Below are 15885 nucleotides of genomic sequence, written 5' to 3' on the forward strand. Positions count from 1 at the left end.
CTGCTTTGGCCAGTCACTGGTGTGACCTCCATGAGTAGCCTAGTACTTAATCACCGCACCCTGTGCATGGTGCATGTGGAGGTCAGGGGTTAACCTGTGGGAGTTGGTTCTCTTCTTCCTCCTGCATATGGGTCCCAGGAAATCAGCTCAGGTCATTGGCCTTGGCAACACGTGCCAAGGCAGTCGACAACCTAAGGAGAGCCTTCTGCAGGGGTGCTCTGCACCCCGAGGTGTGATGCCTTCTCATCACCCCATGGATTGGACCCATTAGCACATACTGTTGTCGTGTGTGTGTGCGCGCGCGTGTGTATTTGATCACCCACCCCGTGAATCTGACTTTGATTGGGGTTGGATCCTCCAGGGCACTCTAGACCCTCCTGTCCACTTGTCATTAGTTTGCCTTTTATCTGGCCTGAGTACTTCCACCACCCTAACCCTGGGAGCACCTCCCAGGCTAGTTCCTTCCTAGGTCTCCTTCCTGCTCTGGCTGAGCACTATCAACAGGCATGTTGGGCCCCCAGGGTCACTCACAGGCCAGAGATCACTTGGAAGCCCAGGGAATTTGAGGGCTGAACAGGAATTGGTTTGGGAAGTAGGGACACATTTACTATCCAGAGTTGTAGGGTATGGAAGCCAGAGGTAAGATTGGCCTCAGAGATCACAGAGAAGACTGTGGTCTGGGCTGCTGACAGGTGAGGTGGGCTGGCTCTGACAGGACATTTAGACTGGAAGCTAGTGTGATAAATGATGGACACCCAGACTTGCTGCTTCCTAGATCTTAATCCTATGTGATCCCTCACTACTGGGTGTGAAGATCCAAGACTCAGTGCTCTGTCCAGGCCCTGCCCTCCACAAAGGTCCCACCCACCCACTGGCTGTCCTGTCCTGAGACCTGGCTCCAGAGCTTGTGGCTCTCTTAGGAGTGGGGAGGCTCTGAGTGTCTTAGCCCAGGTCAGGCTGTCCCTAGAGTTCCTGTACGCAAGCCTTAGCTGGCATGTGGGTCACTGTCAAGATGGTTCAGGTGACCTATCGATGACAGGCTCTGACCCTGCTCACCCTCCTTGTACCCCCATATGGTCACTTCCTCAGGCCCTGAAGCATCAAGTCAGGTAGAACTTAGCCACCCTGGGACAGGGGGTGTAGAGAGGGATGTGGCGGTCCCAGGGCTGCTCCTCCCAGGCCACCACACCCTACCTGGGGCCAGCTAGGGGCCTAAATGCCTAAGGAGGTGCCAACCGCACCAGGGACTGGGAAGGTAGCCAGCTAGGCTAGGGCCACCCACAAATGGGGTGTGCCTAGGGCGGGGCCTCTGAGAGCAGGTGGTGCCTGCCTCTTCCCAGAGTATGTGGGGTGGGGCAGGGGGCCCCAAAGGGAGGGCCTGACCTGGCTGGTGGTCAGGGTGCTGAGCTGGGCCAGCAGCTGTAGCCACACCCACCACCGCCTGCCCTGCCCTCAACCCTTGCCCATCCCACCCACCCTGGCGACAGTACCTCAACAGCCTAGCCAACATGTACCCCACCCCATTGTTGCTTGAGTGCCTCTGGGGGCTGGGATAGATACAGAAGCCTCAGGCAGGGGTGGGGGTCTTGGCTTTGTGCAATGCAGAGTTAGAAACCAGAACACTCAGTTGGTTCCTTGTTTAATGGAGGCAGGCCAGGGCAAGCTGACTGTCCAGGTGGCTCTGGGGGTGGGGCTGGGGTAAAGGAGAGCAGTGGCAGCTCTCCAGGGGCGGCATGGGGATCCCAGGATGTGAGAAGGCTGGGAAAAGACCTCCAGGGCAGACAAGGCACCAGGAAGCTTTTTAAGCCATCTTTTGGAGCACCGCTGCCCCCTGGTGGTAACTTTAGCAACAACCGACTAGAATCCAGAGAACAGTTTTCATCTGCCTGGACCTGCCTCAGTTTCCCTGTGGGTGACAGACATGCACCGTCTACTCCAGGGCCTTCACCAGAGCCTCATTGGCCTCAATACGGATCTGGATCTCAGCCCGTGCTGCCTCATCTGCTGCGCTGGACAATTCTGACTGTGCCTTCTCCAGGTTGGCCCGGGCTGCCTGCAGAGGAATGGGCCATGGTGAGGACCAGGCAGGCCAAGGGGACTCTTGGGTAGCACTTGCCCCCGCCCTGAGCCTCAGTTTCCCCATCTGCTCACCCCCAGGTCCAGCATGTCCAGTGTCACAGCTTCTTCGGCCAGTAACTGCACTGATGAGTCTGCATTCACAGTGACAGACCCACTGCTCACTGTTGAGGAAGACAAGGCCTGAGCAGAGCCCCCAGGACATCTCCAGCCTCCACCTCCCGATTGTGCTACGGTCTCAAGTCCAAGGTGACCCCACAAGACTGGTGCTCAGGTCCGGCATGTGGGTGGCTGCCAAAGGCCTGCTGGACCTGAGCATAGCATATTATCATCCCAGCCCCTGAGGAGACAACAAACTAGGTATAAAAGAGAAGCTGGGCTGAGAGGCTCAGTGGGTAGTGTACTTGCCTAGCATATACAAGGCTCACCCACAGCACAGCACAAACTGGGTGTGCTGGCACAAACCTGTCATCCTCAGCAATCAGGAGGTGGAGGAGGAAGATCAGGGACTCAAAGTCAGCCTGGGCTATAGGAGACCCTCCCCTGAAAAACAAAACAAAAAAAGGAAGGAAACTGAAGGAGCCACAGAGCCAGCTTAGGAGGTAAGAGCACCTGATGTGCATACAGAAGAGCCTGACCTCAGGAGAAAGCTAGGTATGGCCAAAGGTGCCTATAAGCCTAACACTGGGAAAGACAGGACAGTAGTTGAGGCCAGCCATCCTGGCCAGAAGGCAAGCTCCAGGTTCAGCCCCCCCGGAAGGAATTAAGACACAAAGTTTACAAAGGAGACCACCACCAATATCCTCTGCGTGTGCGCATATACTCATCCCCTTCCCATCCTCACCCCCATGCCCACCCTGGACTCGCCCATACACAACCATGTAGAGTAAAAACAGGAGTGGAGCCGGGCAGTGGGCGCACACCTTTAATCCCAGCACTCGGGAGGCAGATGCAGGCAGATCTCTGTGAGTTAGAGGTCAGCCTGGTCTACAAGAGCAAGTTCCAGGACAGCCTCCAAAAACCACAGAGAAACCCTGTCTCAAAAAACCAAAAAGGGGAAAAAAAAAAAAAAAAAAAAAAAAAAAGAGGACTGATGGTGTGGTCAGGGGTGGAGCCTCACCTAGAACCCCCAGTGAGGGGCTGGGGGTGTGCTCAGGGGTGGAGCCTCACCTAGAACCCCCAGTGAGGGGCTGGGGGTGTGCTCAGGGGTGGAGCCCTTGGCCAGAATCCCCCTCTGCCTAGAATGCTTCTCAAGGCCCCCTCATCTGGCAGAGGTGACATGGGAGGGAGTCACCCTGGGAACAGGTTCTTCAGACTGGCTCCCTTCTACACTGAAGCTGGTCGACCCTGAAGGGTAGCTCAACAGTCATTTGTACTTGTCCTCCTTTGTCTGCTGAGGTGAGGTCAGCTGTTCATGTCTCTGTCTGGGTGAGCTGAGAAAGCTTGTTTCCTTTGCTTTCTCCATGCCCTGTGGGGATCTGAGCCTCTATTCACCCTGGGCCACACTCACCAAAGTACTTAGTTGTGGTGCCATCCTCAGCATGGACCACTACCAGGCCAGGCCGTAGGACCTGCAGAGTGGGAACGTGAGATGCCAGGATGCCAAAGGCTCCGGTCAGCGTAGGCACATCTACCTGCCGGACATTGGCACCATCAAAGAACACCTGAAACAGAGTGTAGGGTAAGCATTACCTTGTGCCATGGAGACACCACAGTGAAGGTGAAATGCAGAGCGGACACAGATGCTGCCTAGTGCCGCCATCAGACTCAGCTTGCTTACTTGTGAAATGGGATGTGTCTAAGGAATGTCTAAAAGAGGTGACCAAAAAGGAGAATACAGGACAGGATGCCAATCTGGCCTGTGCGACTGGCTTCTTGGAGATGGGGTTTCTGGAGACCCTAAGGCTGTCTTCCCGTCTACTCAGGAAAGTACAAGGCCAACCTAGGCAGCCCAGTGAATCTGGCTTATGAATAGGCCAACTGCATATTAGCAAAACCCTGGTGAGGGTCTGCACAGTGGAAGGTTTTGGGTTCAAGTGAACCCTTTGGGACAAGGCATTTGGGTCAGTCTGAGACGACCCCAGCAGGGATCGGGCTTCTGTTCCCAGTCGAGGTGACCCTTCAGTGGCAGGATCTGAATCTAGGCAATCTCTAAGGGCTTCAGGTCTGGGTACTGGTGACTCCCACTTGGGCAACATCTAGGGTCCCAAAGGGGATGGATCCATGGTCCATATGAATCCTAGGGTTCATATGAAACCCAGGGACAAGGCCTAGAATACAGTGACCCACAAGGATGGGGCTTGGGTTACCTCCACCAAGGTGTGGGGCCCGTGGTTCAGGTGACATGCCCTCAGGGGACAAAATCCGAGGTTCAGGGATAGGTGACCCCTTCCTAAGGGTTGGAGTTTTAGGTCCAGATGCCACGCCCTTAGGGGTGGGGCAGAAAGTTTTAGTGAACGCAGAGAGATCAGGTTCGGATGTCCAGGAGACCCCGTCAAGGGGCGGAATCTGGGGAGAGGGTCCATATGGCCCTCGTGGAGGAGAAACTTGAGGCCCAATAGAGGTGACCATCCCACATGGATCAAGTCAGGGGTTTGGAGCCCCCAGGTGGGGGCTGCAAGTTCGCACCTGCGTCGGGGAGGCGAAGGTGAAGGACATCTGTCCGGGTCCGGCGGCGGGGGCAGGTGCGGCGGCGGCCTCGGCGTAGGCACGTGCCTGGAGCACCAGGCGGCGCAGGGCCGGGCGGCGAAGCAGTGCGGAGGGCAGCATGGCGGGCAGCAGAGCGACAGCGGACACACTGGGATAGCGAGGCGGCCTTGAGGGAGGGCGAGGAGGACAACGCGCGGAGCCTTCTGGGAGGCGCAGTTTCCACAAATACGCACGCGCGTAATACGACTGCCGGTAGGCTGCGCTCGAGGCTGAACGCGCTGGGCATTCCGGGAGGTATAGTTTGTCTTAATACCACCCCCCTGCAATGCTGCCTAGGACTAGGGGGAGCCTAGATGGTGTGGGTCATTCTGGGAATTGTAGTTTTCTTCGCCTTCAAATTGCAAATGACGCCCGGGGTTAGGCTGTTCTGCAACCGGACACCTCCCCTCTGAAGGGATGCCCGCTTGATGACAGGTGCCGATTGAAGTAAAAAAGAAGCAAACCTGTAAATGTATTGGGAGAGAATTAAATTTTAGCCTTCCAGCCAGGTGTGGTGACACACTCCTCCAACCCCAGCCCTCGGGAGTCTGACAGGAGGGCCACCGAGTTCCACGACACAGTAAGAACCTATTTCCAAAGAGTGCACTACATTTCTAAGAATCAAATATAAGCCAGGTGTAGTTAATCACAACTCTCCGGAGGCTGAGGGAAACAGGGTTCCATGAGTTCAAGATCATCCAGGTCTACATAATGGGAACCTGTCTACAAATAAATACATGAGTAAATGGATAGTTACGTAAGTAAATAAAAATTTATGATGCGGGCTTCGGTGCGTTCCTAGTGAGGGGAAGCAGTTAAGCCCACCGAGTGGTATGCACACCGAAGCCGGCAGAGGGCGCGCGAAACCAGGAGATGTACTCGCTCTTATCCGCAGTCCCCCTCCCTGCGGGTCTTCGCCCCCGCGCCCCGCTGACGCAGTAACGTGTACGTGGGCGGCTAGGGGGCTGCTCCACTGACGTCCGCTTTGTCTGCGCAGCCTCGCTCTCGGCCATGACGTCACCACCCCGCCCCCACACTTACGCAGGTTCCAGCCCCTGCTGAGCTCTTGGTCCTCGTACCCCCCCCAAAGGATCACAGAAAATGCCGGTTTAGAGTTGGTGGGTGCACAGTAGGAAAACTACTGGATCTTAGGGAAGCAAATGGCAGCTAGAGGGCCGTAGTCCTCTTGAATCAGGGTCTAGCAGATGTTAAATGTGAATCCTTTTGTGATTGTCCAAACTGTAGACTCTGGGCCTCAGATCTGCGCAATAGGTAGCAGTCATGGCCTTACTCAAGCTTCATGAGAGACATCGGGTCCCCAATCCCTATAACCTGGACAGTGGGCAGCTAGAAACCCCACTTCTTTCCCCAGATGCTTCCTGCACGTATGTCTAACTCTTACACATCACATCCCAGGACACCGTATCTACCCAATGCTCCACGAAGCAAGGGCCCAAACCTAGAAAAAGCATGTCCTGTCCTGTTCACCATACATGGCCATTATGCGTCACCAGAAGAGTCTTTTTGAAAAACTAAACTCAGGGTGCTAGAGTGAGGCTCGGCAGTTAATAACAAGTACTGCTTGCTCTTCCAGAGGACTTGCGTTCCATTCCTAATGCAAATGTGACACAGCTATCAGCGGCTCACAACTGCAGCTTCAAGATTATCTGATATCCTTTTCTGGTGTGTGCACACACACACACGCATAACACACACGAATTTTAGTATTACAGAAATTCAGGAGTGGTGATACACCTGGTCTATCTACATAACTTGCAGGCAAACCTGGGGTAATGAGTGAATCTCTGTGTCAATCCCTTCACTGAAAACAAAGAAGGCTGGTGTCCCAAAGATCGGTAGAAGGGGCCCACCTACAAGACAAGATTCTCCTTTGGCTGTGAAGGTTAACAGGGAATAAGCAGATGGGGTCTGGGAGCATGGGCTCTTAGAATGGGACAGATCCTGGGTTGGAATCCGAGCACCAACAGGAAGAAAAGATAATTGATTGCAAGGGAAAGATGGTCTGGGATGGTTCATTCCATAACAGACTTCTATGAATGCAAGATAAAAATTTTATTACACATTTAGTTAGTGGGCAAAGGGACAGCAAATCTTTGAACATCAAACGACAACTTGTGGGAATAGGCATTCTTACCATGTGGGACTCAGGGATGTAATGCAGGAAATTGGGCTTGGCTGCAGGCACCCTTGCCTGGCAAGCCATCGCAAGGGCTCTCATGCATCTCAAGCTGGCCTAGAATTCTGTGTAGCTGAGATTGGCCTTGCACTCTTGATTCACTTGACTTCATCTCTCAAATGCAGGTGTGTACCGCCACAACCAGTTTTAGGTGCAAATTCTGAGTAGGTGTGGGGCAGCATTGGGTATCTGGGAAGTAGTGCGAACTCTTAAGCGAACCCGCAGAAGAGCAGAATAGGGGAAACAGGCATGTGGGAGAAAATGTACCTAGACCTCATGGCTTGTAGATCACGGGGATCCACAGACTGGAACTGAGCACCAGAATGGCAGATGAGAAACTAGATAGCCTAGGATCCCCAAGACTCGAGATACCCAGTGTTAGGCGAGGGGCATGCTGCGCCCCCACACTGGTTCCGGGACACTGCAGCACCAGGTAAGCAGAGTCGTGCAGCGGTGCGAGAGGCGGGGCAGTGAGGCCGCGGGAGGGGGCGCCAGGAGCTCAGGCTCCGCCCCCGCCGGAAGGGAAGGGGAGGCGGTGGCCAGCTCGCAGCGAGCCAGACGCAACGGTGAGAGCGGCGGGGGCGGCCAGGCTGCGGGACCGGGCGGCTACCGGGTGCACCGAGCCAGGGGCCGGAGCGGGCGCACCGCCAACGCAGTCACGTGCGCGGCCCCTCCTCTCTCGCACACCTCCGCGCGCCTCGCTTTCCATTCATAAATTCTCCGGCTCCGCGGCCACCGAGCTTCAGAGCCAACCGGGAGTGCCGTGCATCTGCCGCCCGCCCTCCCGCCGCCCATGGGCCGCACGCCCCGGCGCTGAGGTAGGCGCGGCGGGCCCTGGCGCACTGGACCGGGCGGGGAAGGGCGGGCGGATGCGCGCGGCTAGGGGATGGTGGCCAATACCTGGGCCTGCCCTTGCCCACCAATCCTTCTGCGTAGCTTCGGGGAGGGAGCGGAGCATGGGAACGGCCTGAGTCGCCCTGTACCCCGCCTACCGTCCGCAGCCCGGAGAGGGATCCCTCCCATTCCTACCCTCGTCCTCAGTTTACCCTACTGACAGGGCGAGGGCAATGTCGCCTAGGTCTCCTGGGTCCGCGTGAACCTGGCATCAGGTTTTCTGCTCTTTCTCGCACCCTATCCTACTGGGGGAGGTTCTGTGGGGACCCCTTGTCTAGACTGGCGTCATCGCTGGCCATCATGACCCCACATTTCTCGTTTTGGGTCTCCAGCCATCTTCCCGTCACTCCCATCATCATCCTCGCCATGCCCTCCCCCACCTGAACTCATTCCCGGACCTACATTTACGCCCCTTGTCAAAATGATGCCCGCCATCCTCAGCCCAGGAGCGCTAAAGATACGTAACCATCCTGGGGGCACGTTCGTTTTATCTGGGCATCAGTCTACCCCCCAAATACCCCCCCTCCAGTCCGAAAGCACTGGCGACGCTGGAGTCTGCGGGATATCTTCTGTGGGGATAGGTGTTGACATGCTCACGCTCGCTGTGGGAACTAGGGATGACTGGCCAGAGCAGTCCCTGACACCCCAGAATCATCTTCATCCCCCGAGTGAGTCAGGTGCAATTTCGAGCAGCCGCTTCCTGAACGTAGCTCCCCACTCCGAAACATGGCCTAGCCTCAGTTTCCCCATGCTCCAGGTGGAGGCCTGGTGGAGCAGCCATCTTGGCAATAGCTTAGGGCGCCCCTGCGGGAGGCCTCCCCCGCACCCCCGCCCGCCTCCCACTGCCTGGCAACCCGCCCCCCGGCGCGGCCCTGCGCACCGTCGCCATGGGAACCAGATTTTTCAGGCCAGGAACAGATGAGCGTCTTTTGTCCTTTCCACTCCCACCATTGTGGGGCACGGGGACCTTTCCCTCTGCAGTCGTGACTTGGGTGTGCGTGGGGGGGAGGGTCCACTGGTGTAGCCCCTCCCGCACCTCACGTGTGCTGCCTTCAATTCTTTTTCTGGCCTGTGAGACCCTGAGACATGAAGGACACCTGGGCTCTCTACTGAGTGTGTGTGGGGGCTTCATGTCCTTTTCCTCCAAGGGTGCTTTCCCTTGCCTGGATATAGAGCGCTACCTTGCTGGGCCGGCCGTACCGGCCAGCCAGGAAAATAGTGGGAGAGCCACTTGCACGCAGACATATATACATACACACAAACACGAGCGAGAGCGCGCGCGCGCTAGCGCCCACACACACACACACACACACACACACACTTATGCGCACGCGCGATGCCCCTTTCTATGTGATAAAGATGGCGAAAAAGAGGACCTGGGGAAAAAGCCCTGGCTCCAGACGCTCTCGGGGGCGGGGGCTGAGGGTGGGGGTGCCTCAGCAAGACTCAGCCCCACCTGTCCATGAGTCACCCCAGTGACGGCAGCTGCTGCTGTTGCACGGGGATGATGGGGGCTGACTTGCAGGGGCTCCTGTGGGGAGGGGCTGGCAGAGCTGAACCTGAGCTGGCTCTATGCCCTACCTGTAGCCTCAAAATGCAGCCCACGGCCACCATGGCCACAGAGGCCACCACCGCCGCCACTGTTGCCCTGACGACTTCGTGGGACAATACCACTATCCGCCCCACGGTGGGTGGGTGACTCCTGGAGGCCGGGGGTGGGGTGGCATGACCGTGCAATGGAGCCCTGACATACTTTGCCCTGTTCACTCGACCACCACCCCCCCAGGCGGAGCCCGACCCCATCTTGGACAACTATGTGCTGCTGGTGGTGGTGATGTCACTGTTCATCGGGGGCACACTGGTGGTTCTGTCTGGTGTTCTTCTGCTCTGCAAACGCTGCTGGGAGGTGCACCAGCGCTTCAACAGGTGCATGCCATGGAAACCTCTTGGTGACACGCCCAGGTGTGCCTGCAGAGCCTCACAAATGGGGATCCCCATTCCTGCTCACCCCTTGCCTTTCTTCCTCAGGGCCATGGATGAAGCAGAGAAGACCACCACCACCTACCTGGACAATGGCACCCACCCTATACAAGGTGAGGGGCCCGCGTGGCCCGCAGCACCCTTCACTGCACTTGACTGTGCCTCCCGCCGTGCCCCGCCCCTTGGCCCCCTTGCCCGCCCCCTCGGGCCGCCTGACGGTCTGTCTGTCTGTCTCCCCCACCAGACTGGGCGCAGTTCGAGTCCGACTCATCTCTGTTTCCTTAACGCCCAGGCGTAGGTGCGCACAGGCGCGTGCTGAGAGCGAGTGAGTGTGTGAGCGGATGAGCGAGTGCCCGCCGCCCCGCCCAGCCCGCCCTGTCCTGCCCTCACTCGGCCCGCGCCCCCCTCCCGGCCCACCCCTGCCCAGCGGCCTGGCTGGCAGCAAGACACGCGCGGCCCACCCGGGGCCCACCCTCTCTTGGCTCTCCTCACAGACCCCGACTGCAGGGGGGAAGACCCCGAGAGCCAGGACACGGAGACAGAGCGCTTCCTAGCCACCAGCTCCACCGGCCGCCGCGTGTCCTTCAATGAGGCTGCCCTGTTTGAACAGAGCCGCAAGGCTCAGGACAAGGGCCGCCGGTGAGGGAAGCCAGGGGGAGGTCACAGCCGCTTGGTGCTGAAAGCTGGGGACCCTGGCTCAGGTCTCTTGGTATGGGCTGGCAGGGTGGATAGTAGAGTAAGTATCCATATTAAGGTACAAGCTTTGGGGCTAATGTGTTGAATACCAGCACACTGCAGACTGAGGCAGAAGGATTACCAAAGTTATTTTTAAATGTTTGTTTATATGTTTCTGTGTGTGTTTATGTACACGTGGGTGCAAGTGCCCACAGGCCAGAAGAGGGCGACATATCTCCCTGGAGCAGAATTACAGGTGGTTCTGAATGCCCACTATGGGCCCTGGAAACCCAGCTCAGGTCCTCTGCAAGAGTAGTGAGTGCGCTTAATGCCTGAGCCATCTCTCCAGCCCTGATCGCTACAAATCTGAGGCCTGACTGGCCCTCATAGGAAGTACAAGGCCCACCATGGGTGCATTTCAAGATCTGCCTGTAAAAGAAATGCCAGGTATGGTGGTGCAGGCTGTAATACCATCATGTGGCTGGCAGAGGCAGGAAGATATGAGTGGAAGACCAGCCTGCTCTACATAGACACTGTCTCAAAAAGTAAACAAGTAGGTGTTGTTCCAGCACTTGATAGCTAAATGGAGGCAAAAGTCTCAGAAGTTCAAAGTCATCCTTGGACAGGGAATGATGGTAAATAGATGCTATGCTAGGGAATGCTGAGAGCTGACTGTCAGGGTTCCCTCAACATAGGTACACCCTGACGGAGGGGGACTTCCATCACCTGAAGAATGCCCGCCTCACCCACCTCCACCTACCGCCCCTCAAGATTGCTACTATCCATGAGTGTGATCCAGGTGAGGCCAGCTCAGTGGCCACACCCCACCCAGCTACCACCCCCAAAGACAGCTTGGCTATTTTCCAGGTAAGGTCAATGTTGTGGCCATTCCTGTTCCTTGGCTGAGTGGTGGTGGGTCCAAAGGGTCCAAGTAGGTACCAAGTTGGGTCCTGGCTGGCTGGGATAGGGAGGTGGGACCTCCCCCTCACGTACTTGTCCTCCCCCAACCCCTCTGTCTCACAGCCCCCTGGGAAGGCCCTCACTGGCCAATCAGTGGGTCCCAGCTCTGCCCTGCCAGGCGACCCCTACAACTCTGTGGACTTCTCGGAGATCCGCCCCTCCTCCTCCACCGACTCTGGGGAGGGCACCTCGGTGAGGGCTCCCTCTGGTTTCCCCATAGCATCCCAAGATGGAGATTCTTTCAGAACCAGAACACGGTTCCTAGGATTCCCTGTAAGAGCCAGGCTGGTGGCAAGGGTGCTCAGCTCCATACCAGCCCAGGGAGGAGAGCTGCTAGACAGGGTGCTTCCCCTAGGACAGACAGGATCCAGGAGGGCAGACCTGACCTTAGAGAGGAGGCTGTTAGGAGGGGGACCCAGGTGTTAGGCCAGGCCCAGGGAGGGTACTCCATGCCTGACAATCACCCCTGCCCCCTGCACACTCCCCAGTTAGATGCAGGTGTCCGGGGGGCCAAGGCTGCTGGGCCTGGGCCTGAGACAGCACCTGGGGAGATGGGCACAGGCTCTTCAGGGCCAGGCACTGTGCTGCAATTCTTCACACGGCTACGCCGCCATGCCAGCCTGGATGGGGCCAGTCCCTACTTCAAGGTCAAGAAATGGAAACTGGAACCCAGTCAGAGAGCATCCAGTCTGGATACAAGAGGTAAGGCACTCCACAGAGCGACCATGACTGCCAGGAATTCCCAGGGCCTGCACATCTCTAGGAAGGCTGTCATTGTCAATGTGCTGTGTCTCCTAGGCAAATGACTGTCCTATAGCTGGTGATTCAAGGCAGGGTGTCAGCCCTAGGATGCTCAAGGCTTGTGTGCACACCTTTAACTGTCAGCATGCCAGAGGTCCCCAGCTTCCCTGGACCTCCCCACCAAGTCCTTTTACCTGTATATGCTTTGGCTTACTAGAACCAGTCATCACAGGATAGAGCACTTCTCTAGTGTGTGTGAGGCCCTGGGTTCCATCTCCAGTGCCTCATGAACACAGGGTGCTGCTGCATGTCTCAGCACTCAGAAGGGCAGAGGCAGGAAGTTAGGGATTCAAAGCCAGCCTCAGCTTGGCTACATGGCTGCTGGGAGCTTGTCTCAAAAAGAAAAAAGAAAGAAAAGAAATGGGGGCATTGGAATAATTCTAGGTTCTATAAATGCCTATTTGAGTTACCTCACTATGTGTCCCAGGCAGGTCTTGAATTCCCGGCAACCCTCCTGAGTTCCGGGGGATTACAGGCACACACCATATGCAGCTGAGCTCCGGGCACTTTTGATAAGGTCCTGGAAAGTAACAATTTGGGCTTTTGTGGCCACACTGTCTGTCCCATCTCAACTTCTGCTGTAGGAAGTGACCTTCATATGCAAATGAGCACAGATTGTGCAAGTAAAGCTATTCACAAAAAAACAAAAACCAAAACCCCCAAACTGGTAAAATGGTGGCAGCCTTCTGGCCCCAGGGTACAGGTTGCTCACTGTAGGGAGGGCACCCTGGCCTTGCTTGGGTGGCAGAGGCTCCCAGGCACTGACTTCCCTGTGGGGAGGTGGGTGGGAGGGTCTGGATGGCAGAGGGCTCACCACCCTCCCTCTCTGGGGTGCTGCTGTGGGAGGAGGACCTAGGTTCTGAGATGGAGTCATGATTCCTAGTGCTGATTAACCACAGGCTGTTGTGTCAGCTCAGAACCTGTTTGCTTGGTGGCTCCCACCCCACCTGGAAGCCTGCCCACTGCCAGTTCTGTTTGGGGAAGATCCTGGCTACTAGCCAGGAGCTGGGGTAGGGGCGGAGCAGTTCCCCCAAGCTTCCCAGGCCAAGGTGCAGCCTGTAGGTGACACCTTCCCTCCTCCTATGCAGGCCCCTAATAATCCCAGCTCCCCAGTGCCTCCTGCTTCAGCAAGAGCTGGACAATGCTAGCCATTGGGTGTCCTTTCTCATGGCTGCACCTGTCCAGCCAGGGCTGTTCTGTCTGGACTGCTTTCCCCTGAGGCCTTCCAGATCATGCCTAATTTCTGGTCTTGGCACATAATGGCCTCTGCTCACTTTCTTCGGCTGACTGACATCCACCTCCCTCAACAGGTTCCCCTAAGCGGCACCACTTTCAGCGGCAGCGTGCAGCCAGTGAGAGCATGGAGCAAGAGGGGGACACCCCCCATGCCGACTTCATTCAGTACATTGCCAGCGCAGGCGATTCGGTGGCCATCCCACCCCCCCGCCCCTTTCTGGCCAGCCCCACCAGCCCGCCCCCCACTCTCGGCAGGTATTTTTCAGGAGATAGAGGTGCTAAGGGTGGGCCTGTGGGCCCCTGCCCTGCCCCGTCCCCCCTAGGTGGCCCGGGGACTGCCCTCCTGGCCCTGTGGACACGAACTCGAGTCACCCTGGCCACTTCATGGGGGCCACCTCTCCAGCGCAGACCGGAGGAGGAGGGAAACAGGGAGAGACTGGGTAAGGGTAGGTGGGCAGATGATGGCTCCAAGGTCTCCAAGATGGGACCCCCACCGGAGCAAGGTGGTGCGTTTGGGCCTACCCTGGGCCTGCCAATTTGTGGCAGACTCCGAGGCCTGAAAGGCTCCTCAGTGGTCCCAGCGAGCCTTCTACCTGCCTGTACTCCTGATGTATGGCCTGACCGCTCACAGAAGCCTTGGTGATTGTTTCTATCAGAAGCAACCTCCCCGAACCCCTGTCCATGCAACCCAAAAGCAAAACTCCTAAATGCTAAAACCAGTAGGATACAGGCTGAGACCCTGCAAACTTGGGGGTGACCCTTGGCTTCTGTGACTCACACCTGGCCCTATCAACACATGACCATTAGGTGAAGTAACCATCTAGAACAAGAGGCCCGATTTGGAGCCTAGTTCAAATCCATTCCCTGAAGTCCCCTCGAATATCAAGAGAATGTATGTAGGAGTGGCCCAGGCTCCATGGGGAGGTGGGGTCCCCTCCATATCCATAGTCCCTAATGCACAAACGTGTGGCCGGCAGGGCAGGGCAAGGCCTGCAGGCCCTGACCACGTGGGCCTGGCCTTGCAGGCTAGAGGCAGCCGAGGACGCGGGAGGAGCAAGCCCCGAGACTCCTCCGGAGCACAGCATCAGTTTGGGGCCAGAGCATGCGCAGCAACAGGACCCGCGGCAAGAGCAGGACGTCGAGCATGCACAGTGCAGCTACCGTGACCTGTGGAGCCTTCGTGCTTCGCTCGAGCTCCATGCGGCTACTGCATCGGACCACAGCAGCAGCGGTAATGACCGCGACTCTGTGCGCAGCGGTGACAGCTCAGGCTCAGGCTCCGGAGGTGGAGGCGTAGCACCCGCCTTCCCTCCCCCACCCGAGTCTCCTCCTGCTCTGCGGCCTAAGGACGGCGAGGCCCGCCGCCTGCTGCAGATGGACAGTGGGTATGCGAGCATCGAGGGCCGCGGTGCAGGTGACGAAGCCTCCGAACTTCCCGCTCCAGCCCGCAGCCCTCCCCGCAGCCCACGAGCCTGGCCACGTAGGCCACGCCGCGACTACAGCATAGATGAGAAGACGGACGCGCTTTTCCACGAGTTTCTGCGCCACGACCCGCATTTCGATGACGCACCACGCCATCGTGCACGTGCGCACCCTCACGCCCATGCGCGTAAACAGTGGCAACAGAGAGGCCGGCAGCACAGCGATCCAGGCGGCGCACGCGCGGCCACACCCCCCGGGGCGGTCCGTCCAGCTCGTGCGCCTTTGCGACGGGGTGACAGTGTCGATTGTCCTCCAGAAGGCCGTGCACTGCCAACCACGGGTGATGACCCATCTATTCCCGTCATCGAGGAGGAGCCTGGAAGCGGAAGCGGTAGTTGCCCAGGCTCCGGGCTGTGTGTCGAGCCCGCCGGGGCACTGCTGGACAAGCTGGCAGCTAGCCTCGATGAGAGACTCTTCTCGCACCGTCTTGCTGAGCCTGTTGCCTCATCCCCGGTGCTGATTGTCGCTGCTGCCCCCACGTCTCCCGACCACAGCCCAGCCTAAGCTCTGAAGTCCACCCGCTCTCCGCAGCTTCTCTGGTGACTTGTGGGGCCACTGCAGGGATGGTGGCCATAGGGTAAGAAACATGGGGTTGCCGTGCATGTGCACATAGCCCAATCCCAACTGCGCACGTTGACAGTATCCCATTGGGCACTTTGCGGGTCGCAGTGGCCTCCTGAGGTGCGTGGCTCCGGGACCCTGGCTCAGCTGCAGGGGAGATGAAGAGTTTGGACTCTCAAGTCCTTATTTGGCCAACCATGGCACTCAGCCTCTGGTGGTGGTGGAACAGGTTGTTCTGAAGAGCACAGGTAGCCTCCCTCCAGGACCACCAGAGAACCATTCGTGGGCACCTGCTGGCGGTGCCATTGCCTAACATTTGCATGCATGAACCTACT

General features: G+C 57.6%; 2 protein-coding genes across 3 annotated transcripts; one reads left to right on the forward strand and one right to left on the reverse strand.

Annotated features, from left to right (window-relative positions):
• Positions 1–1622: 1622 nt before the first annotated feature.
• Atp5f1d (ATP synthase F1 subunit delta) lies at positions 1623–4934 on the reverse strand. The gene is made up of 4 exons (XM_051177422.1): positions 4705–4934; positions 3587–3740; positions 2152–2240; positions 1623–2053 (listed from the first exon to the last, which is right to left on the reverse strand). Exons 1-4 carry the CDS (start codon positions 4843–4845, stop codon positions 1931–1933), a joined length of 507 nt encoding a protein of 168 aa, XP_051033379.1. The 5' UTR covers positions 4846–4934; the 3' UTR covers positions 1623–1930.
• A 2499-nt stretch (positions 4935–7433) lies between these two features.
• Cbarp (CACN subunit beta associated regulatory protein) lies at positions 7434–15508 on the forward strand. 2 transcript variants are annotated; one of them, XM_051177407.1, is made up of 10 exons: positions 7435–7779; positions 9443–9542; positions 9642–9781; positions 9884–9948; positions 10330–10474; positions 11206–11377; positions 11534–11662; positions 11959–12172; positions 13582–13762; positions 14533–15508. In XM_051177407.1, the coding sequence occupies exons 2-10, from the start codon at positions 9450–9452 to the stop codon at positions 15491–15493; spliced, it is 2100 nt and encodes a 699-aa protein (XP_051033364.1). In that variant the 5' UTR covers positions 7435–7779; positions 9443–9449; the 3' UTR covers positions 15494–15508. The 2 variants fall into 2 exon arrangements, with proteins under 2 accessions (XP_051033365.1, XP_051033364.1); XM_051177408.1 differs by lacking the exon at positions 9443–9542 and having other exon boundaries at positions 7434–7779.
• Positions 15509–15885: the final 377 nt, after the last annotated feature.

Source organism: Phodopus roborovskii, unplaced genomic scaffold (genome assembly GCF_943737965.1).
Source record: "Phodopus roborovskii unplaced genomic scaffold, PHOROB, whole genome shotgun sequence".
NCBI classification, from domain to species: domain Eukaryota; kingdom Metazoa; phylum Chordata; class Mammalia; order Rodentia; family Cricetidae; genus Phodopus; species Phodopus roborovskii.

Bases quoted from the DNA above. Each gene is read 5' to 3' on its own strand.
- Atp5f1d (XM_051177422.1), bottom strand. From the start codon at position 4,845: ATGCTGCCCTCCGCACTGCTTCGCCGCCCGGCCCTGCGCCGCCTGGTG. The intron at 3,741-4,704 runs GTGCGAACTTGC...ACTCTGTTTCAG, and splicing joins CCTTCGCCTCCCCGACGCAG to GTGTTCTTTGATGGTGCCAA. The intron at 2,241-3,586 runs GTGAGTGTGGCC...CTTCCTCAACAG, and splicing joins CACCACAACTAAGTACTTTG to TGAGCAGTGGGTCTGTCACT.
- Cbarp (XM_051177407.1), top strand. From the start codon at position 9,450: ATGCAGCCCACGGCCACCATGGCCACAGAGGCCACCACCGCCGCCACT. The intron at 9,949-10,329 runs GTGAGGGGCCCG...CTCTCCTCACAG, and splicing joins TGGCACCCACCCTATACAAG to ACCCCGACTGCAGGGGGGAA. The intron at 11,663-11,958 runs GTGAGGGCTCCC...CACACTCCCCAG, and splicing joins ACTCTGGGGAGGGCACCTCG to TTAGATGCAGGTGTCCGGGG.